Here is a 25,424-nt window from a genome sequence, read left to right on the forward strand (position 1 = left end):
ATACCAATAATTAATACTAATCGCCTTTACTAATCCATAATCTAACATGCGATCATTACAATTATCCCCTGTTAAAAGGATTTTGTCCTCGAAATCTAACCTAAATAACTCTGGATATTGAACCCTCATGCCGGACTCTAATTCCTAGGTGGTTTCTTCCACCTTAATGTTCTTCTAGAGTACCTTGAACAAAGCTATGGCCTTGTTTCGAATAACTTTTTCTTTCCTATCGAGGATTTGAACTAGTTGTTCCTTATAGGATAAGTCAGACTGTAGTTCTAGGGCTTCATAACTCAAGACATGAGTCCGGTCTAAAACATATTTCTTCAGCATGGAAATATGAAATACATTATGAACATTTGATAACGCTGATGGTAAGGCTAGCCGATATGCTACCTGCCCGACCTTCTTGAGTATCTCAAATGGCCCTATAAACCTTGGGCCTAGTTTTCCACTCTTTCCTATGAGCCTGATACATCTCATTGGTGAAACTCGTAGGAAAATATGTTTTCCTGCCTGAAATGTAATATCTCTACGCTTAGATCAGCACAATTTTTCTGTCTACTTTGCAAAGCAAGCATCCGAGCCTTGATCTTTTCTATCACTTCATTGGTCCTCTAAACAACTCAAGACCCAAATACTTCCTTTCTCCTATTTTGTCCCAATGAATTTGGGATTAATATTTCCTACCATACAACATTTCAGTCTAAGAATGAAAAGCTATACTGAACTTTAGCTTCATACCCATAGCTCTTTGAAGACTTACCTAGAATTTCAATGTAAATTTTGGATCCCTATCTGAAACAATAGATTTTGGAGCTCCATGGAGACGAACTATCTATTTCACATACAACTCTGCATACTGATCTACTGTATAAGTTATTTTCACGGGCAAGAAATGTGTTGACTTCGTGAAACGGTCCACTATGACCCATAATGAGTCATAGATCCATTCCGTGGTTCTAGGAAAACAACCACGAAATCCATTGTTATATCCTTCCATTTCCATTGAAGAAGTGTTAGTGGTTGTAATAACCCTGTCGACCTCTGATATTCTGCTTTGATTTGTTGACATGTTAAACATTTAAACATGTATTCCACTACATCCTTCTTCATTCCACAACACCAATTATAGGGTTTTAGGTCCTGATACATTTTGGTGGTTCCCGAGTGCAATGAATAAGGTGTAGTATGAGCCTAATCAAATATCTCTTTTCTGAGCTCATCACTGTTTGGAACACAAACGTGAGCTTTGTAAAGCAACATTCTATTATTTGACATCGAGAAATATTTAGGCCGACCTGCTAATACATCATCCCGAATCTTAATTAGCTCAACATCTTCCAATTGTGTCTTTCTAATTATTTCCAAAAAATCTGACTAGAGTGTCAAGTCATGTAATTTTCTGACCACAAACTCAATTCCAGCCTTAACCATATCCAAAGCCAACAGAGGTGCTATCATTACGATACTAAAGACTTGTCCGGGACCTTTTCTGCTCAAAGCATCTGCAACTATATTGGCTTTCCCGAGATGATACAGAATCTCAAAATCATAATCCTTGACTAATTCTAGCCACCACCTCTGCCTGATATTCAAATCCTTCTATGTGAAGAAATACTTGAGGCCCTTGTGGTGTTTATAGATCTCGCATTTTTCTCCATATAGGTAATGTCGCCATATTTTTAGAGCGAATACAGCAACAACAAGTTTTAAATCATGTGTTAGATAACGCTGTTCATATTCCTTCAACTGATGGGAGGCATAGGCTATAACCCTGTCAGCTTGCATCATAACACATCCAAGTCCTTGTCTGGATGCATCATAGTAAGCAATAAACTTTTCTTGGTCTAATGGCAAAGCTAACACCGGTGCTGTGATAAACTGCTACTTCAATTCTTGAAAACTTGTTTCACACTTGTCAGACAATACAATCTTTTGGTTCTTCTTTGTCAATCTCTTTAGTTTCATTGAAATCTTTGAGAAACCTTCAACATAATGTCGATAATACCCTCCTAATCTGAGAAAACTTCGTCCTTCTGTAACAGTTCTTAGCCTTGGCCAACTTTTAATTGACTCCATCTTTTCCGAATCGACCATAATTCCATCTTTTCCAATAATATGCCATAAAAGGGACACTTCTGACAACCAGAATTCACACTTTTAAAACTTTGCAAACAACTTATGATCCCTGAGTCTTTGTAAAACCATTCAAAGATGTTGCTCATGCTCCTGTTTCGTCTGAGAGTACACAAGGATGTCGTCGATGAACATTATAACACAGTTATCAAGGAAATCCTTGAATACTCTGTTCATAAGATCCATAAAGGTTGCTGGAGCATTTGTCAACCCAAAAAATATCACCAAAAACTCATAATGACCCTACCTGGTCGGAAATGCGGTCTTCAGAATATCTTCCTCAAGAATTCTCAGATGATGATAACTGGAATGCAAGTCAATCTTTAAGAATACAATCTTTCCCTAGAGCTGATCGAAAAAATCATCAATCATGGGGAATGGATATTTGTTCTTGATTGTCAGCTTGTTTAATTCCTGATAATTAATGCACATTCGGAGGAATCCATCCTTCTTTCTCACAAATCAAACCAGGGCTCTCTAGGGCAATACACTAGGTCGAGTAAATCCTAGATCTAGCATCCCTTGAAGTTGTATTTTTGGCTCCTTAAGTTCTGTTGGAGCCATCCTATATGGTGCCTTCGAAACAAGTTTTACCCCAGGTGCCAAATTAATTACAAAGTCTATCTCTTGCTATTGTGGCAGTCACGGTAACTCCTCAAAAAATACATCAAGAAATTCTCATACAACTCTGACATCCTCATGCCCAAATGTTTCAGGTCTGCTGGGGTCAATTACAACTGCTAAAAATTCTACACATCCACTGTGTAATAAATCTTTAGCCTTTAAAACTGAAATAATCGGGATTCGAGAACCTTGAACAGATCAAACATAAATAAATGGATCTTTGCCCTGGCTGAAAAGTTACCATCTTACGTTTGCAGTCAATGCTGGCCGAATACTTGGACAGAAATCTATTCCAAGTATAATTAGATTTTCCATTATAAAACTAAGTATTTATCTAAAAAAAAAGTTTAATTTTATTATTTTTAATTTTTTGAAATAATTAGATTTTAATTTGATATTTTTTTAAAAAATTTATTTAATATTTAAGTTTTATTATAAACATATTAAAATTGAATGCATTTAATTTTAAAACTACGTAATTTAACTAAAAAAGTTTAATTTTGTTTTTTTTAATCTTTTTAAATAATTAAATTTTAATTTTAAATTTTTTTAAAAAAATTATTTAATATCTAAATTTTACTATAAACATATTAAAATTCAATGTGTCTAATTTTTAAACTAAGTAATTTAACTAAAAAAAAATTAATTTTGTTTTTCTTAAAAAAGTTATTAAATAATTAGTTTTTTAATTTAATAAATTTTTGAAATTTATATAATATCTAAGTTTTATTAAAAGAAAGATAAATATTATAGATTTAAATATCTAAATATTTCATTTAGAATTATCAAAATACTATTTCAAATAAAAGTTTAAAACTTTCATGAAATGATATAAAAGCACCATTATTTTAACTTGTACATAAATCATAAAATTTATGTCACACAAATAATTTGAATTATAATTTATTTATTGTAAATTTTTGGTAGATGACAATCGATAAGACTTGTGTGATCATGAAAAATAGTAAGGATCCAGCTTATTGGGAAGGTCTCCAAGTCTTTATGGCACTTGCGTCTAATCACAAAGATTATGACAGAAGAATGTTCTATCCTTGTGTTAGATGTAAGAAGACCAGACTGCATCCTTTGAACACTGTGCAAACACATATCTTTACAAAGGGTTTTAAAAGTAGTTATGAGAGGTGAATTTACCATGGGGAGTCAAATGAACCAGTCGAGGCTAACAACAATGTTGATGTCGATGAGATGGTTGATGTAATTAAAGATTTCTTCCCTCTTATAAACGATGAAGAAAGAGCCACCAATGATGGCATTAAGAAGGGTCAATTTTATGATGAGATGTTTGAGGAGATCGAGACAGAGTTGTACCCCAGTTGAGATTGGATATCCTCCCTCAACTTTATAGCAAAGTTAATGCACTTGAAAATTTTGGAGAAAATACCAAATTATATTTTTGATGAATTGTTGAAATTTTTGAAATTTGCATTTCCAAAGGATAAGAAAATTCTTACAACACACTATGAGGCAAAGAAGAAATTAGATAAATTAGGCCCAGGGTACGAATCTATTCATGTGTGCAAGAATAATTGTTGCTTATTTTACTGTTAGCATGCATTGAAAGATTTCTACCTGGTGTGTGGGACCAATAGATGGATTAATATGAACACAAGGGGAAAACAGTAGCACATAAGGTGATGCGTTCCTTTTCGTTGACTCCTCGATTAAAAAGATTATATAGTTAAAGACATACAACCAAAGAGGTGGTATGGCATCGTACTGGGCGCGTGAAAGAAAATAGTGCTATGCGTCATCCTGTCGATTCTGCTGCATGGAAAAACTTTGAGCAGACATCCTGATTTTGCAAGAGATTTGGGAAATGTTTGATTAGGTTTAGCTGATGATGGATTTAATCCTTTTAGAAACATATGAGCCAATCGTATAGTATGTGGCCTGTAGTGTTGATAAATTACAATTCGCCACAATGGATGTGTATGAAGGATAACAATTTCTTGTTGACTCTCCTTATTCTTGGACCTAAATCACCTGGTAAGGACATGGATGTATTTTTGAGGCCACTGGTAGACTAGCTGAATGAACTGGAGGAAAAAAAAGCATGTTTTATGAACTTGAGTATTGGAGTACAAATGAGTTAAAACGCAACTTAGATTTTATGCATGTGGAAAAGAATGTTTGTGATAGTATCCTTGGCACCCTCTTAGATAATGACAAGTCTAAAGACGCCACTAGTGCAATACAAGATTTACAAAATATGGTAGTTTGTCAATCCTTATGGATTTACGAAGACACTCAGAAAAGATTGCTGAAACCCCATGCCCCTTATGTGTTGACTGCTGAAGATAAGCAAGTGTTTTGTAAATTTCTGAAGGAAGCTAAATTGCGAGATGGGTTTTTTTCGACTTTGAAGAAGAGAGTAACTAATAACAATATTGTTGGATTGAAATCCCATGACTGTCATGTCATAATGCAGAGGTTACTTCTAGTTTGTATTGACAAGTTTTTGTCGAAGGAAGTATCAAGCACCATAATAGAATTATGCAATTTTTTTTAGAATTTTATGTTCTAGGACATTGAATGTTAAAGATATGTGGAAGGCACAAGGAGATCTCATTCACATTATGTGCAAACTTGAGAGGATCTATCCTCCAACATTTTTTGATATCATGATACACTTGGTGCTACATTGGCCTGAGGAAGCCATATTACGTGGGCCAGTTTTTATGAGATGGATGTATCCATATGAAAGATACATGGAAAAGTTAAAAAATTATGTTAGGAATAAAGCACACACAGAAGGATCTATTGCTGAAGGATATGTTATAGATGAGGCACTAACATTTTGTTCTATGTACTTCAAAGGTGTGCATACAAAATTTAACTGTCTTGAGTGCAATGAATATGCTCCTCTTCTATTTTGATACTTAACAGTTTTCAAATCTCAATGTCTTTCACTCAAAAAGCAAACAATAACAACTCTCGACGAGAAGACTCACAAAAGAGCTGAGTGGTACGTATTAGGGAATTGTATCGAGATCGCTCTTATATGACGTAAGTTAATCAAATGATTACATGGTGCTTAATGAATAAAATTATATTATTCTTTTTAGCTAAATTTGTAATAACTTTTTTGTTTAATAGAGAGCACCTCGAAATAATTAGACGAAGGAACCCGAACGCTAACCATAACGTTTTACATGAAAAGAAATTTCCTTCGTGGTTTCATAAGAAGGTGTGAAATTTCTTTCCCTAATATTTACTTATTCCTAATCATCAAATCTCTCAAATTCTAAGTGTTACATTTCTTTTTTTAGATTTTTGTTTTGTATAAGCTCGGGTCATTAGAACATAGTGATCAATTACTAGTTTTATTGGCATCTAGGTCTGATCTCGTTGTGTATTCATATCTAGCATGTATAGTTAATGGTGTTAAATTTGTTGTACACAGTCGAGATAAAGTTCGCAATACTCAAAATAGTGGGGTGTCTATTGCAGGGATAGAAGGTTTTGACTATTATGGGAAACTTGAAGAAATATTGTATTTGTCTTTTATTGGTGCATATTCGGTAGTATTATTTCAATGTAAATAGTTCAACACAGATTCAAGAAAGAAAAAATTAATTACCGAAAATAACATCACTAGCATAAATGTCAGTGGTGTATGGTACAAAGATGACTTGTACATTCTTGCTAATCAAGCTAAGCAAGTTATTTTTATTGCCACATGATCTTGTTAGAGTTCAAAACTAGAGAGTTGTTCATAATGTACATCATCGCCAAATTTAGGAAAATATTTTTACAGAAGGTTCTAATGAGACTGATGATGTTGATGTTTTACATGATGATAACTCATCAAATTTTACATTGTTTGTGGATTTGGAGGAATTGATTGTGCAACAATCTAATCAATCGCCAAAGATTGTCGATGTCCCTCAAAGTTCCAAGATGGTTCCAGATGTTGATGATATTAGATATGATAAAGATGAAAAAATTGTAAAAGATGTGGATGATAAATTGCTTGTTGATCGTCTTGAAGATGAAATTGAAGATGCGCCCCCAACAAATTCAAATTCGATTAGTGATGATGATTATGATTAATGTATTTAATATTGTTTGTATTGATGACTAATTTTTGTAATGTTATTATGTTTCGAGGAATGACTAATTGTACTATTATTGTTTAATCTAAGTTGATTAGTTGTTTTGATTCTCTTAAAGTAAGGGCTCATATGATTTTGTTATTCCTTTTAGCATGAAATGTTGGCAGGTTATCATGTTGGAGATGGTGGAGGGGTTGACCCATTAAATCCTACTAGTGTACCTACTTTGTGCGAGACTTTTGGTGAATCGAGAAAAGGTCGTGGGAGGAATGTTTTGGCTAACTTGAAAGATAGAAGAAAAAAAGTTGGGACGTCGTTGCCATTAGCATTTGACAACGTCTCTAACAGAATTGTAGGGTTGGAGAGTAAAGCCTTTCCTCATTTGGTAAGGAGAGAATTACATTGCATGTTCCTAGACATTTTCCTAGTTGGGGAAATATCCTGGAGCAGTACGAACACCTCATTTTAACCAAACTTTGGGTAATTTTTTTTGAAATTTATATCTAAATTAACAAATTATATCATTAGTATGTTATTACACCATTTTTTTTTGTCAAATGCAGTATTATTATCAAATTGACAGTGATAAAAAATTACTAGATATTTCGTTAGTTAAAATGGCCGAAAAATATAAGACGAGAAAGAACATTAAACTCGTACATTTCAAATTAGAATTTTACAAAAATCTAGAAGACTTTGAAATTGCAGTTAGGAACCCCCTAATGAACTCAATGAAGAACAATGACAGCTACTATATAAGTTCTTCACATCTCCTGAGTTTATTACTCGTTCTAAACAAAATGCTCTTAATCGACAGAAGATGAAATATCCTTCAACACAAGGGTCGATAACTTTGGCTGAGACCCTTCATAAAAATGTAAGTTAATATATATATATACTATTTATTTTATGAAGTTTAATTTAATTGTAATTTTCTTACAATTTATATTTATCAGCAAAACATAGGTCGCATTGAGAATTGGAAGGTTTGTCACACAAATAAGGGCACATACGAGTTTGTCAACGAGTATGCCAAAAATCAGTATGTAAGATTATGTAAACTAATTACTTTTTAATATATTCAAATAATTGTAAGTTTGTTTGGTTTCTAACTTATTCATAAAATAGGTACAGATGAAGACAAAATACGACAATCAATCTAGTCCTTCTGATTGTACACAAGATTTTGAGATTGAGATACTTCGTGAGACTCTTGGAGAGAGGTGTGGCCACGAGCGAGGAGTGGGTTGCAAATTGAAAGGGCAATCATCAAAGCGGAGCTCACAACTTGCTGCAGCTACTAAACAACCTGACTTAAGGCAAACCGTAACTCAGATGTAAAGACAACTTTAGGTGATGACTCAAATAATGACACCTGAACAACGTGCACAAATGGAAGCAATGATGACTGAGGCTGCTCCAACGCAACCAACGCAACCAATGCGTCCACAACCGTCTCACTTTTACATGCTTGGAGATGGATCTGGTCCATCTTCTCAGCCAATGGGTTTTCGGCATCAACAGTCGCAATAGGCTCCACTTTCATTTCAGCAATTGCTATAGTAGCCTCAACAACTCCCTGAACAAATGGTTCACCAATTTTAACAATTTTAAATGTTTCAAACATTCATGCAAATGATGTCACAGTTGCTGTCGCCAAATAGCCCACAAGTAATGATATAGATGATGATCCAGTCGCCTCAAACATCTCAAGTCTCATAATCTCAGATACCACAAATGATGCTGACTGAACAAATATCACAGATGTCGTAGACTTTTCAAATGATGCCGTCACCACAAGGGCAACAATATGAGACGCAAACATTACATGTGCTGACACCACATGGTCAACAGACTTCTCAGATGATGATGAGTTCGCAGATGTCTCCATACGACCCACAGATGTCGGATGTTCCTCAACAACAAATTCTGAGAGATGCTAATGATGATGACGCTACTACGAATTTCTTTTTCGTATTTTTATTTTAGTTATATGAACAATTAGTTTTATGTTTATTTATGTTTTATGCACATTTACTTTTAGTAAATATTATTTTTGTTTAACGATATTGTTATATTTGACTTTTGATATTTGATATAAAAATATTTAGTTTGTTATTACATTTTACTTTTAATTTAATTATTTTGTATATTGTTAAATTTAAAAAATATTTAATAGAAATTGATTAGTAAAAAAAATTAATGTTTAATATAAATAATTTTTTATTTATCATTTTTTTTAAAAAAATAAATATATGAATGGCGATTTTTTTATCAATAAAAAAAAATAAAAAGATGCATATTATTGACAATGACAAAGTCATTGGTAATTCTTTTTTTTTTTTACTAACGACTTTAAATATCGTCAGTAATAGCACCTATCACCGACGAGGTATCACCAACGACTTTTTACCAATAACATGTCGCCATTGATAATCATTACTGACAAAATAACCATCTTTTACTGACAAAATTCGTTCTCATTAAAGGGCATGATTCTTGTAGTGTGTTGGAATTTGACAAAAAAAAAGGAAAAAATTTAAAAATACATTTATTTTATGTTTTATTTACAATTTTAAGGCTTAAAAGTTTTAATTACAAAATTACGTTAGTAAAATTTTAAAATTATAAAAATACACATTGTTCAGTAAAAGTAAAAAAAAAAATAATTAAAAAACAACGAGAAATCAATCTCAAGACAATTATAAATCAATCATAAATAAACTATAAAATAACCAAAAACAACTAGAAAAATAATCTTATATAAGACAACTATAATACAAACTATAAATAAACTATAAAATAATCAAGAAAACAGTTTATTATTATTTTTATAGAAGAGGAATTTTTGTAAATAAAAAAGTTTAATGAGTAAACATTAAAATTTTTCCGTGCTAGTGTATTTTATAATTTTTTTTTTCAAATTTTTGATTTATTATATATAAATTTTTCAAAAAGAAAAAAAACAAAAAAACCAACTCACCTAAAATGGTAGAATTCGAACTAGTATGGAATTCCAACCTTGAACCTTATTTATTTATTGTTTATATGGTTTATAATGTGTACTAAAAATGTGTTAATTTTGTTAAAAAAATTTAATGTAGACAACCTTAAACACATGTCTTATATCTATTGCTTGAGTTATATTTTTTCAAATCTCTTTTTTTTTTTTTTTTTTTTGAAAAGTCATAATTCTATATATTCACAACAAATCTGTTACAACTTTAAACATTTTTTTGCTCATCAATAATTTACCAAGAAGACTAAATACTAGGTACATTTTCTTGGCCTAAAAGATTATTATTAATCAATGCGTTATATGAAACACTTCACACACAACATAAAATAGAGTTTATGATAATGGCACTACCCCATTATTTTGATCAACAATACTAATAATATACTCAATCTCTTCCGCAACGTGCTTCATCGAAGGCCGATTTTGTCTCCGCTCATCCAAACAAGCCACAGCCAAAGACCCCAAAGCCTTGATAGTCTCCAACACCAACTTATCAGCTCCTTCCTTAAGCTCCGAATCTATAGCCTCCAACAACCTCTCTTCCCTCAAAAGTTTCTTAGCATAAACCACCAAGTTCACGTCCTCTTCTTCTCTATTAAAATCAATGGCTTTCTTCGAAGTCAAAAGCTCCAACAACACCACCCCAAAACTATAAACATCACTCTTATCCGTCAATTGAAAATTAATATAGTATTCAGGGTCTAGGTACCCTAATGTCCCCTGAGCACAAGTAGTGATATGACTCGTTTCCGTTACCACAAGCCTAGAGAGCCCAAAATCAGCCACTTTTGCATCAAACTTTTCATTTAAAAGAATGTTGCTCGATTTCACATCACGGTGGTAGATTCGTGGTATGGCCGAGGTGTGCAGGTATGCGAGACCTTCAGCAGTTTGGTATGCAATGGCGAGCCGTCTCCTCCAGCTGAGCGGGTCTGTCTTAGCGTGACGGTTGTGAATGTGATCGAAAAGGGTTCCATTTGGTACGAATTCGTAGACTAAAATGGGCTGCAAGTCAAGTTCGACGCAGCAGCCTAGGAGCTGGACTAGGCTTCGGTGGTTCACTTGGCAAAGAATGCGAACCTCATTGATTATTTGCGCGGCGCCCTTGGTGCTGCCTGGCTTGGCGCGCTTCACTGCGGTGACTCTGCCGTCGTCCAGGACGGCCTTGAAGACCTCCCCGAAGCCGCCCGAGCCAAGGAGGTTTTGTTTGGAGAAGTTGTTTGTTGCTTTTGTTATTTCTCGGGTGTTGAATATCTTGGCTACTGCCATTCCATTGTTGCTGATGTAGTTTGCGTTTAGCTTCAAGTCTTCTCTCATTGATATATTTGCTTTGGATTCCCTTTGAATATTGTGCTCTCGTCGCTTGTAAACCATAATCATTGTTGTCATGATTCCGATAAGAATTGCAACCCCAGCAAAAGCTAAGCCTATATATCAATTCACAATATTAATCAGTTAATTTAAGATCATTAATTTTGTTATGTATTGTTGTAGTCTAACCCTCTAGTACAAATAATTAATAATGAAGTTAATTAGGTCATTATGATAATATTATTATGCTTGAATGTTTTTTTTTTAAGTTTTAATTACAGTGAAATATATATTAACCTCGAGTAATTTATAACTTCCTTCCTAGATCCTAGTTTATGCACTAGTGGTGCTAAAGACACCTTTCGTCTTACAAATGGGCGGTAATTAAATTTTTATAATAAATATGAATTTAATATATGTGATATACATGCTATACTTAATTAGTAGATCTAGTAATTATTAATATAAGATTTAGTACTTAGTAGTAGTAATAAGATTCTGGTGCCTTCTCAGCATTTCTCATAATTTAACTAATAGAGAATGAGAATGTAAAAGGCAATACTTGTGGTACTGGTATCTAATACCAATTCTGATATTTAAATTTAATTATTATAAAAAAAGTGTATTAACTATATATATTATTAAATGCCACACCTTAATTAATTATTCTGTAGTTAATGGCAATAATAATAATAATAACATAAATAATTTATGACACTGTGTACTGAGCTAGCATACCTCCAATTAACGAGGTTTTGATTTTTGTCTTATTCTTGCAATAACTACTTCTTCCTTTCGAACACCTTAGATCTGCAATAAAAGAAGACAAAATTGATTAATTAATAATGAAAGTTAAACAGTGACGAAGATCCTCATGCAGGTGTACGCCAAGATCTTTTCTTTATAAATTCCTAACTTATTATTCTATCATGAGTATTTGTTTGTTAATATTAAAGTGTCTGAAAATTTTGAGAGTCAAAATTAGTCCAACCTCATATAATTGCGGGCCTGGTTGACCGTTAGTTGGAAATTTATAATTATTGTTTAACAAAGATCTCGGCACAACCTTGGCTGCGCAACTAGCTATTATATGCATTCTTTTACTTGTGAAAGTAATTAATCATAATTGCAATAAACATATACAGTCATAAATTATGAGGTCAACTTCATTAATAAATTTAATTTTTTTATATGATCACTTGTGAAAATTAATAAATTAGTAGATCCTCTTTTTGTATTTATTTGGTAATTAATCTCTAAAGTATAACATGTTATTTTAAGTAACGTGTTATACATTCAATGTTTATTAAATTACTTTACAGATTCCATATATTTTCTATGTTTAAGCACATAAAATGAAAAATAATACAACAAATATCTAATGATTGAGATGCACTGAAATAACACATATTTTCTATATAAAAAAAAACATATTGTAACTAAACTGTACAATTAAAAATTAAAAATTACATAATCCCTTCTTGAAAATATAAATAACTAATATTTAATGTATATTATTGTAAGTAATAAATGTATACAATTTAATTGTAAAGCAAAAAAAAAAGCTATAATTTTCTGTTAAAAGAATATAATACCGTAAAATTCAACTGCACTTTAAGAAATAATGTTAAAAGGTTCTAGTAATGCCTAATATCAATCTGCATGTTACTATTGTTGTTGGTACAATTAAGTATTGAGTGTCATATAATTTAATATAATAATTTTTAGAGAGTATCATTAGCCAATTATAAAGTAACACATTTAGAAGGTATTAGACACTACTGATGCCTAATAACAATGCTCATGTAAAAATAGTCTTTATGAAAAATTTTCATTAGTAAAATAACGTTACAAAAAAATTTATTAACAAAATTACTTTGTATGGTCGTGGAAATAATCATGAATTACATTGTGATTATAAATAATCATTATAGTTGCAAAACTACAGTATAGTGCGACCATGGTCATTTAGTGTAAATTCATTCAGGTAATTTTAAAAATTATAGTATTTGACATTATTGATTTGACAAATTTCAGCAATTGGAGTTTATACAATATCTAATCACCTACATGGCATTGAAGAAAAGCAACTTTCATATTAAAATACATTTTTGGAACCTATGAAGAAAGATTATATAAGTATGTAAAGTATAGCTTAGAAAATTTTAATTATGTTTGAAGAGAAATGCTGATGGGTACAGTAAGATTATTAATATCAAGTTATTAATATTAATAAATAATAAATATTAATAATATAAAAACCTTAACCAATCTTTATTTTATAAGCCATTTACTCAAATAATAACAAGAAGAAACTAATTAAGAATAGTTTTGCACTCACTTTGACAAACACCATTAATGGGGTCCCATCGAAATCCGGCCTTGCATAAACATCTTCTCTGTCCAACTTGATCCGCCAAGCACTCTGAATTGGCCCAAGCCTGGCAATCCATTGACGTTTTGCACATCGATTCTCCCGGCGGAACCCACTCGATCTCCACGCCAGGCATCGGCCACTTAGTCACGGGCATCGAACTATCCAAATTCACAAATACTTCATAGGCCGAGCAACGCTGCTCTCTGGCTCTAATCCTAAACTCATTAACCGACCCACCTGTCCTGTAAACACAGCAAATTGGCAAACTCCCACACTCTTTCATTGCCTTGCTTCGAATGTAATCGTGACATGGGCTATTGGACGAACAGTTCCATGAAATTTCGAGAACTTCGGATGAACAGTTCATCCCCACCACCGTGTTGCTCCCCGAAATGTTGAAAGGAAGAGTGTCGTTCAGCTGAATCCCGTGGCTTCGGAAATCGGCCGCCATGCACGTTTTAATACTGTCTTTCGCCAGCCCTGGAGGCCGAACCACTAGACGATGAGCCGGGGGGTCGATGAGAGTAATCTCGTATGAGGAGCTGTTTAGTGCGTCGAACCAGAGCTTGCCCATCTCGCATCGGACCTTGTATTGCTGGTCCCCGCACTCTGGTTCGGTGCTCAGTGGGAAGGGAACTACTGTACGGCCACAGTTTGGGCAAGGCTTAGTTGTAGATACTAACTCTGTGCGCCATAACAGAGTCACTAGTGAAAGAACTGTACTTATTGTAAATTGCATATTCATGTTTGTTAATTATGAACTGTTTCTGCTTCTTTAGCTTAGCCAGTTATATATTATAAAAGTGTGTATAGAATTTCTTTATTTATTTTACTGAATTGTGAGATCAAGAAAGGTGGTGAGACAGCTTTTAATCTCGTATGAAACAAATTAAAAAGAAAAAGGTTTGTGTATTCAATGCATGAAAATAGTGATGCATGTGTGAATATATAAATTAAGCATATGGAGTTGGGGTGTTCGAGAACGTACATTTGTTTGTTAAGGTTAATTTTCCTAAGACTCCGGACATTGTCGACAGGAAAATGATTCGGGTGCTCATTTTTATTTATTATATTAATATCATACTATGAATACGACAAATTCCATTTTTCTCATATTAGAATACTTTTAATATGAATTTAGGGCTAAATAATTCGTGAGAATCAAATAATTCAATAATCAAAGATTAGCCGAATCACATAGAATTGATTATACAAAGGTATGATCTTTCAACAGTATGACATGGATGATATTGCAAATTGTCTACCTTTACAAGTAACTAGTTAGAAGTTAATTACGTCGGCACTAAATATTAATTTTATTTAAAGTTTAATTTTGTATTTTTTATTTAGATTGTATCAAAATGTATAATCATGCGAATGATTTGTTTTATTATAGTAACATGTGCGCTATTATATTTGGTTAGTAAAAGATAATTGGATATATTTAAGTGATCATAACAAAATAATACTTATTATTTACTTATAGAAAATTTAGAGGAACAAGATATAAGTTTTACAAAATTTAAAACAAACATTATGTAACTAAAATTAAAGAAAATGTGCGATCTTAAAATAGAAGAAAAAATTATTAAAAAAGTCTTAATATATGAAATATTATTTGAAAAACTAAAAGAGTATAGTGAAACTTCTTCCTAATCTTCCATTAGTTCATCTGCTTGAATGGTGAATTGATTGTACTTTGAACTCATCGTTCGTTTTGGATCTACATACAACTGAACTCTCCATTTAAAAAACCTACTCAATTTAAAAAAATACAAGTTGAGAAATTCTCAGCATTATTCTACTAATCAAGGTCATTTGAAATTACTTCATGTTGTGGAGAACATTGGACTACTCCTCATGCTTCTTCTCCCTCTTGTGGGTTCCGAGCTTCCACTTAACTACTTTAAATGCACGCTTATCCTATCCAACTTTTAGAACCTCAATAATCTTCTTATCATATGGTGCTAATCTAACAACTTTTCCAATCAAATTTCTGGCAAAATGTACTCTATTACTGGCCAGTTTCAACACCAGAAAATAAAATCAATTAAAAAACTCAAGTAGATATACATAAGAACTCAAGTAGATCCTGTCAATACAAAATGTCATCAGCTAAAGTTCCATACAAGCGTCCTAAATTCGAGTAGATATGATCCACTTATCAATAATAAGCTAAGTTATGGATATGAATTAATATTTATATGTATATATTTTTACCATTGACAAAAGTCTAAAAGATAGATTACCTGTAGCTGTGTAAGTCCAATACTAAATAAAAAAGCTTCTGGTGATGCAATAATGGATGTAATATATAAGTTGAACTGTAAGCATTTCTTGGTATTGCTTAGTAGCAACAAATGCATCAAATAACAGTAAATTACCCAACTTATAGAAATAAATAGGTTATTTCAAATAATTCCTTAATATCTTCAAAGCTAAACATACAAAAAATAGCATTATTCAAAAGTTTAATAAGATCCAAAAAAAACCCAATTCAATAAAAATAATTAAAGATCAAATAAAATAATCAAACCAGGTACATTGAAGGTTAGTTATCTTCAAAAATTCATTCTTTATTCAATAGCTCAAAATGTAAAAGAAAAACAAAGCGCAAACAATCATTTGATTCAACATTAGAACATTTATAAATGTTATCTATTCTTAAAAGGAAAATAAATTCTATAGCATCAATGTTTAATCAACAAGAGAAAAACCTAATTAAATCCAACAACTGAACTGATCAAAGAGAAAGAAAGAAACAAAGAAAACACAACCAATACAACATCACAATGTTGCATATACCCAGCAAAATAATTTAAAATTAGAACAACCTTCAGAAACGTGGAATCTCAAATCATGCAATGAACCATAACAAATCAAAACGAAAATCATAAGAATAAAAAAAAAATAATGAGAAAGCAGAAAATTTTACATTAAAAAATGCATTTGAAAACATAAGCAATAACAAAAATCAAAATGAAGAGAAACCCAAATTAAATTAAGCTAAACAATTAAGAACAAAAGTTCAGATCAAAAAATTAACAATTTAATTAAAAAAAATCTCAAGAACTTGACAGGATACAAGGATTCAAATATTAATAATCCCACAAAACGAGAGAAAAAGAGTCGAAAGAAAAAATAAAGGAGTTAAAGGAATGGAGTCTGACTTGGAGCCATAACGGAAGGTGGAGGCCATGGAGAACTTGGGAGATCTGAGGCTAGCCATGGGTGAAAGAGCAAAAGCTAGTAACTTTTTGGAGATTGAGCGATAGTGGGGTTGAGTTTGAGAGCCATTTTTGTGCGAGTATGATGATCTCTGTGGTTGGTTTTGTGTGTGTGAGTTGTCGAACCAGTCTCCTCCACAGCACCAAAAACCTTGAGAAGTGAGAAAGGTGAAAGGAAGCTTTAGTTCGTCGGGGTTCGTCGGGCTGTTGGTTTCGACGATCTGCGATTGGGAGTGAGAATAGAAGGAAAGAGTGAAGAGATTGGCGTGACAAAGAAACGATTGAGATTATAAGGATGGTTATTTTGGGGTTAAATTTAACATAATATTCTTTTATTTGTAAAGTATATTCTGTTAAACCAAGAAATGTCGTTAGATAAGAACTTTTAATATATAAAGATTCTGTTAAACCAAGAAATGTCGTTAGATAAGAACTTTTAATATATAAAGATTCTGTTAAACCAAGAAATGTCGTTAGATAAGAACTTTTAATATATAAAGATATTACTAATTTTATCAAAATAGTTAGCAACATTTAATGAATATATCTAATTTGGCCCTGCATTTAATTAGAAATTGTCTTAATGGTATTCACATATTAAAATTATGATAATTATACCCTTAAGAGTTAAATTTTATTTTAAAATAGACCACATAAATTTAACTTATTTATATTGTGACGGTCAGTAGTCCCGTGATCCGTAAGGGGAAATACTGGGTAAACTGTACAATCTCACATCGTTTGGAAAATGTCAAGTGGGATGATTCTAATGGAACTACAGAGTTGAAGAGGGCTTAAATGAATTGATTGGTACTACCTATATCAACAAGCTGCATCTTGTGTTTCAGTAGCTTATCACAAAAGAACTCCACAGTTAAGCATGCTTAACTTGGAGTAATTTCAGGATGGGTGACCTTAAGTTGATTTTATTCAAGATATAAATATTTGATATTTTTCTTAAGAGTTTTAATTAAATAAGAAATTATATTTATGTTGAAAATTAATTTATTTATTGATTTTAGAACAACATAAATTAGAATAATTTTTCCAATTTTATTTTATTTTATTTTAAGAATATCGAAATTGTATTACTTTAAATACACTGGATTTCAAATTTAGTTATATATATTTATATATAAAATTAAATTTGAGTTGAAAATTAATTAATTAATTAATTTTCGACCAACTTCAATTAAGTAATTTTCATAATATTTATTGCAAAATTAATACTAAGGATGGAAAATAAATTTTATTTTTTAGATCTTTCTAGGCTATTATTTTATAAATATTAAATTAAAATTTATATTTAGAGTTATCTAAATTAGTAATTTTAATTAAATAAATATATATTAAAATTATAAAATAAGTATCAAATGAAAATACAACTCCCTTAATAAAATGAGCTTTAGTTATAAAGATGTTCGATCTCTATTGTTGGTCTTACATAGTTGATATTTTAATGGGACCTCGAGACGCTAGACTTCGTTCCCCATATGGATGGTCTTATATTGAACATTTAACACCGTAAAGATCTCAAAAGATAAATATTTTGTAAGTTTTCGTCTTTATTAGACTTTCCCCTACGGTGACTACTTAGAGATAAATTTATAAAGTATGAAACAATGGTGGAAGCTCATAAAATAAGAATAACCTTGACTCCTGTTTACCGAAACAACGTATTCTTATTTTGATCGAATAAAAGGTTGCTTAGAATGGTGTCCATTTTAGATGAGCTGACTTCTCTATTCAATAAATGATATCTTTGACTCTCGTCTACCGAGAAACTGTATCAGTTTGTTGAAAACCTTATAAATTATTTAAGATATGTTTATTTTTGTATTTTTACATGTCTTTGTTACGTGCTAAATGCTTAATTATTTCTGAATTGTGTTGAATTTATATTGAACCATCATGTTATTTTCTATTATTAATTATTGTAGTATAAATTTTGGGTCTTTATTGTTGGTCTAACTTAATTTATTGTTTTAACGGAATAAATCCCAAAGGATTGTCATCTGTTAGACAAATAAAATAATGTTAGATCTCGACAGATAAATATTTGTGAATGCAACATCTAGTTGTACATCCAAAGATGACAACTTAGATTAATGTTTACAACATGAACAATGAAGAAATTTGTAAAATAAGAATAACCTTGACTCTCGCCTACTGGGACATCGTTGGATTCTAATTTTAATCGAAATTATCCTTTATTTTTCCTCTTAGCTTTTTCATTAAGAATTTACTTAGATATTAATGGTTTATAAATCATTTGCTTATGATGTTATCTATTTTCTTCTATCAAATTGAAGGTCGCAGATGACTATATTCTAGACTTTTGATCCTGAAATGATATAAATCCTCGATCTTAGAAAATCTCATACTTGTAAATGCTTACTAGAGGCAACCTAGACAAAGAGTTAGATTATTAGTGGTGGTCTAAGAAAAAATTATTACTCAAGAAATATTTGGTATAAATTTAAGTCTTTGACTTTAAATTTTAGATTCCAAATAGGAAATTTAAATTTTAGTTTCCAAAATACATTGGACATTACAGAATAACTTTCACAAGTTCAATATCCATTTTCTGTTAATTGATCAAAACTGTATATTTATGTATGGATTATGAGTTTTTTTGTATACTGTGACTAGAATCCACTTGGACTATCGTAAGAACTCTTTGTTTTAACTAGACCCAGGATTCATCAAACCACATTAATATATCTATGGTATTTGTATCTTGTTCATAGTGGTTTTGACAAGATCATTCTCTGTAAGGAAAAAATATGTCAGTATCCACTTGAAAGTTAGATCATCTGTATTCAAACATATGGATGTACTTTCAAGGGTTGATATGAGTTATCGTTAAATTCTTAAGACGACAACTCTAGATTTTATCTTATACAAAAAGATTTCAAATGATTGATAAATTTCATGAATTTTTAACAATGTTGAAAAATATTAAGGTAAATGGTTAAAGATCTTGCAAATTGATAGGGGTCGAGAAATATTTTGTGGATATGTAGTTCAAAGATCATTAAGTTGAACTTCAAATTGTATCCAATCTTACCTCCCCAAAAATTCGATTTGCATATTGATGAAAGTGAAAGGTCTATGATTAGTTACTAGTAGCTGCCTAAGTCCTTCTAGGAAAATACCCTGGTGATAGGAAATTTTCCAAATGATGGAATAGTTGTGTACTTAGTGTAAACCGTTACTAGATTCATAGATGTCCTGATCATGAACTTAAGAAAAGCTAGAACTACTAACTAAGTTTGCATGTTTGATAGCTATTCTAATGATTAGGGGTGGACCATCCTATGGTCATTAAGATAAAAAAGTGTTTGTTTCAAGAAATACTACTTTCTTATGAATATGACTCAATCTAAAAAATAAAAGTAGCAAAGTAGAGGAGATACTATTTTTTGATTCCAATGGTGTTCTATCATCTTTTCTATATAAGATGGTCCCACTACCTCTATTGTATTGACACAACTGATGTGGACAATACCATTAATGTTTCTAGAAAGTCACGATACCTTGTCATAGTGGGAGGGTTTTAAGGAACTCACCCTGTTATGACTTGGAAGAAACTTGTGATAAAAATAAGTTTAAACAAGTAATGGATAGTCAGAATAGTGTACTAAGAACTAAAGCCAAAAGAACTATGGTTAAAAACATTCATATGGAGTAACCAAAAGTTTTCTATTACAAGGACAAGAAAGGAAATTTTGAAAATAAGTCTATTCAATGGACTTAACAAAACTTCCTGATCCTAGTATTATAGGTTTGAGATTATCTAAACCCGTGGCTTGGGGTATGCCTGGTGATTTAATTACTCTAGCGTAAGCAACTTAGTTTAGTAAGATGCTAATGTATTTTTCTAATGGCTATCTATAGGAAGTCTTTTGAATCCTAGATATAGATTTTATTTAAGGAAAAGTTTCAACTATTCTAGAATAGATAAAGGGCCAAAGAAAAAAAATCCTTAAGATCAACAGTGAGAGGTCTCATGTATGTTTTAAATGCATTAGACCAAACTCCTACTATTGAGTGGGAGTAATGAGTAGGTATCAAATTAATGCAGGAAAGGAACATTGGAAGACAATCAAGTAAGATTTAAGATCAAGAAGAAGAACTATATGTTAGTTGATAAGGGTGGTATTTTAATATTCTTAGACTACACCAAATTAGGTTTCTAGACTTGCGTTAATGCTAGAAAGTCTACGGATAAGATGGTGATTACTCTGGGATTGGAGCAGTGATTTTGGAAAAGTGTAAAAACCTCTCCGAAATCTTTAATCTAGTAATGAGACTGAATGTTAAAATTGTAGGAAAGATACTTATTCAGCCTATAGAATGTTCTATATAGTTTTTGGCATTGTACCGATTTCGAATTAACTACTAGTGTTACTTCCTGACTAACACAGAAGTAGTTGCCAAAAATTAAAGAATCTAATATCCTTAGAGGAGTAGACATATAGAGAGAAATTTCACAATATCAAGAATTTTATGACTAAGGATATGCAATAGTGGAGAATGCTTGTATTGAATAAAACTTGTCAGATCCTATTACAAAAACTTGATCTAGATATCAAGGTGTTGAGATTATTTGAAATGCACTTTTAGTTTTATATTAGTGCAAGTGGGAGTTTATTGGGTTTTCTGCCCTAAATAAAACATATTTTAGTATAGTCAGATTCACTAATTAATATAAGATCGAAAATTATTTTATATTGCATGGTTCACTTGATTTATTTCATGATTATATTTAATGTATAAATTCTATTAAGTCCAGATCATGTATATATTTGTTCATGATTATAGTGTTGTCAGCATAGTGGAATATAATCATGATTATATGTTCAAAAGCTTAATTTTCATGATTTGTCATTACACTGAATTTAGACTGACATGATAATCGGCGATAAGGTATACTTACACCTTGGATAAGTGTTAAATCCTTTTCAGGGCATTGGCAAAGTTTACCAGTATAAGATGTATGGAGTATACATTTGATTGGACCGATATTGATCTTGGATTAGATATCATAAACTTACCGTTATATCTTTCTAAGTCAATATCACTAGTTGATCTTAGGTCCATGGATCTTAATCCTGATATGGTTAGGTTCAACTCAACTATATTATTTATGTTCTTCAAGTTGTTCGTAAAAGCTAACCAATTGTTTGCATGGATACTTACATCTTGGTAACATGATAGTGTAGTTGAGTGGGAGTATTGATCATAGATATGGAATCTATAGCTTCTATAAGTATTTAGAAGTGAAAGGATGATTTCCTTCGAGCTTAGCTGAATAAAGATAAATGATTGAGATCTCATTTCAGTGATTATATTAGTTTACTAAAATATCATTTATATGTAGCTAATTGTTTTAAGGATAAAATACCTTGAAGGGTAGAACGGTAAATTTTTTCCTAGTCGATGTAGATCATCTATAGAGATTCTTTGACTATTAGGATTGTAATAATGGATAATCATAACGTATCTATATCTTAGTAAATATAGTGTTCTATATAATTGAGAGTGCAATTCCAAATCTATAGTGGCATAAGGAGGAATTAATAAGTTAGGGAATTTACTTTGTAAATTCTAGTTCTACTTATTGGAAGCTCTGTTATATAGGCCCATGGTTCCCTCACTAGTTGAGATACTTCTTGAAGACTCAGTTAATTGGTTGCAATTAATCAATTATAATTCTAATATTAGACTATGTCTTATTTATGTATTTTCACTGAGCAAGGACTTAATTGTAAAGAAAAGAGGTTTTGGGGTCTATTTATTAATTAAGCGACTTTTCATGGTCTAATTAATAAATAATATAAATTGTAATTATATTTGATAATTAATTATAATTATTAAATAAATAGTTGTGGCATTTGTAGGATTGAAATTGGAAATATGGTATTATCGAAAGAAGAATAAGTGGTTGAAATAAAGTGGCAAAATTGTAACTAGAAAGTGGTCCTTTAGTGACCAACCTTAGTGTGTGATTTTTGCCCAATATTTTATTCTTTTTTAATCTATATAATTCAACCCTAAGCCCTAATTGAAACACTATATAAGGAACATGATGCTCTCATGTCATCCAACTATTCACTTCAACCAAATCAAACCTAGTTCTCATTCTCTGACAACTAGTAGATGAGAGACACCTTCTATAGTGATTCGAACCCTCCTTCATTGTTCTTCAACTAATTCGCCGTTAGTGATAGAGTGCCATGCTCACACATAGCAAGTCAATTGTACTCAATCATAGTGCAGATGACGGTTGTAACCAACCCAAAGGAGAGAAAGAGATCCATGCTCAGATCTTGATAACACTCTGCGATAAAAGGGACAAGGGTTAGGGTTATTCCGCTACAATTAATGTAAGGTTTTCTAAACTCTTATGTGTTTCATTTCATCGTATTAGAGATATTCATATTTAGGATGTTAATTCAACATACTTGTTAATAAATATAGATCCTAAAAATATTCCTAACACTAATATCAATAAAGATATGACTGCTGCTGTTTCGACCGAGATGTAGAACATTGCACAAGGCTCGAAATCATTAAACCTTGGTGTTATCTTCTCCTTGATTTACTACTTTAATTCTTTATCTGGTTCTTGTGATTCTTTGGGAGTATTGTTTTTCATTGCGTGTTTGTTGGTCCAGTATAATTACATCGTAAGTTATTGAGTGGTTCACAACAGATTTCTCAACCCCATTTGGCTGTCTTGAATCTTATTAAAGTCTTAGGTTTGACTTTTTAATTTTTTGAAAATAGAGTATAACAAGCTTAATAAAAGTAACTCGTAGATTAGGTCTAGTTAGTGTTCCAATCACGTAAAATTTTTTATTTTATTATTCTTTTCTAATCTTACTTTTTGACTTAATTCTTACTATAATCTGTTTCTAAAAATCTCAATAAACAGTCATTATATTAGTTAGCAAATTTTTTTAACACACTACATATATTGGTTCCCACTAAGGTGTCTACATCTTTAACACTTCTCAAAACGTTATTGCCCATTAGTTTAATACCTTAGTCTAACAAGTATTTCTAATCGAAATTGTGTGCCATGTTCCACAATATTTTATAACAAAATCTTTGGCAGAGAATCCTACAAGCTATCTTCCATCCACAATATATAATGTATTTTGTTTTTTTGTTGTTCGTAAGATCAAATAATTAAATTAGAGTATTTCTGCTATGCATAAATATTTATAATATTCTGTTAAATCCAAAGTCTAAACTTGTGGATCTTAGCCACAGATTGCACAAGCTGTTTTTAATATATGCGATCTACATTGCGCATATTTTTTTTATCATTATTAATATTTAAAAAAAAAATCATGTCATGCATATCTCTTTCTACTTTTTCAGCTATAGGAATTTTATATCTCACAACCACAACAAATTTGTTTATTAAAAGAGAATGAAAATTAATTGTATATGATTGATTCTCATTCATTTATTTACTCAATTTTGGAATGGAAGAAACTAGCGGAGTCCACACAAATTAAGTAGAAAACAAAAGAAAAAGTTCTCCCACTATTTTTATAAAGAGTAGCTTAGCTTACTAACTTTATATTAATTATACTAATACCTTTCATAAAGAATATCTTTCCCTTTTCTTAACTTACTTTATATTAATTATATTTTTATTAATTAAAAATAAAAAAAATAAATATGCCCTTCAAAAATATATAAATAAAAAATAATTACATATTCTAACAATGATAATTTAGTCAAATTAAGTCATTCCAATTACATATCTTGATTATGTAAACAAAATAAAATACATTTTGATTTCTTTTCCGATCAGTTTTGTAAACAATAAAATAAAATATTGTTTCCGATTATTTTATATTTTAGTCCGATTAATTTTTTCTATTGATTATTCTAATTTCAATTACAATTTAATAAACGTGCCATTAAAAGACACAAACATAATTCCTCCTAATGAGATGACTCAAACAAGGAAAAATAACAATAAATGATTTCCTACCACTATACTACACAACATACATGTAATCATATTGCGCATACTTATAATGGGAAGTCTGTTTTTTGTTTTTTTTTGTTATAAAAAATAAATATTCATAGTTTTTTCCTAAGAGCAATAATTATATTAAAAGAAATAATGTGTGTGACATTATATTACGTCATTGCATTATCCTTATAAGAGAATAATTAAATGATGCGATCAAAGACTAAGAACATGAAGTAGTAGGTAAACACCAAAGGATTAATGAAAGAGGTTAGGTTCAGTCATGCCATTCGGTCTCTTATTTATTTGGTAATTTGAGTCTATTATTTATTCTATATATATAACCTTTACTCAATAAGGATAATTTATTTCAAACATAAAGTAAACTTTGCGTAAATACAATATGAACCAATTAAAGTACTATATTAGTATGATGTTTTGAATGTAATTTTTTTCGAATAATTTTCCTAAAAGAATTTGCAAAGCAATCTTATTTTTTTTATATTTACGGCGATTATGTTACATTAAAAATATAACTATAATAATTATATTTTTTATGACTAGTTATAACAAGTTACTAATTAGTAGAAAAATTATTATTAAACTCAAATTAATTATATACTTAAAATAAATTAATTTATAATTAAAA

The 25,424-nt window shown here is 30.9% G+C and overlaps 1 protein-coding gene across 1 annotated transcript; it reads right to left on the bottom strand.

Annotated features, from left to right (window-relative positions):
* Positions 1-10,131: 10,131 nt before the first annotated feature.
* Positions 10,132-14,313, bottom strand: LOC115696413 (wall-associated receptor kinase-like 20). Its single transcript, XM_030623315.2, has 3 exons — positions 13,511-14,313; positions 11,908-11,979; positions 10,132-11,285 (listed from the first exon to the last, which is right to left on the bottom strand). The coding sequence occupies exons 1-3, from the start codon at positions 14,289-14,291 to the stop codon at positions 10,192-10,194; spliced, it is 1,947 nt and encodes a 648-aa protein (XP_030479175.1). The 5' UTR covers positions 14,292-14,313; the 3' UTR covers positions 10,132-10,191.
* Positions 14,314-25,424: the final 11,111 nt, after the last annotated feature.

Source organism: Cannabis sativa, chromosome 7 (assembly GCF_029168945.1).
Source record: "Cannabis sativa cultivar Pink pepper isolate KNU-18-1 chromosome 7, ASM2916894v1, whole genome shotgun sequence".
Taxonomy (NCBI): domain Eukaryota; kingdom Viridiplantae; phylum Streptophyta; class Magnoliopsida; order Rosales; family Cannabaceae; genus Cannabis; species Cannabis sativa.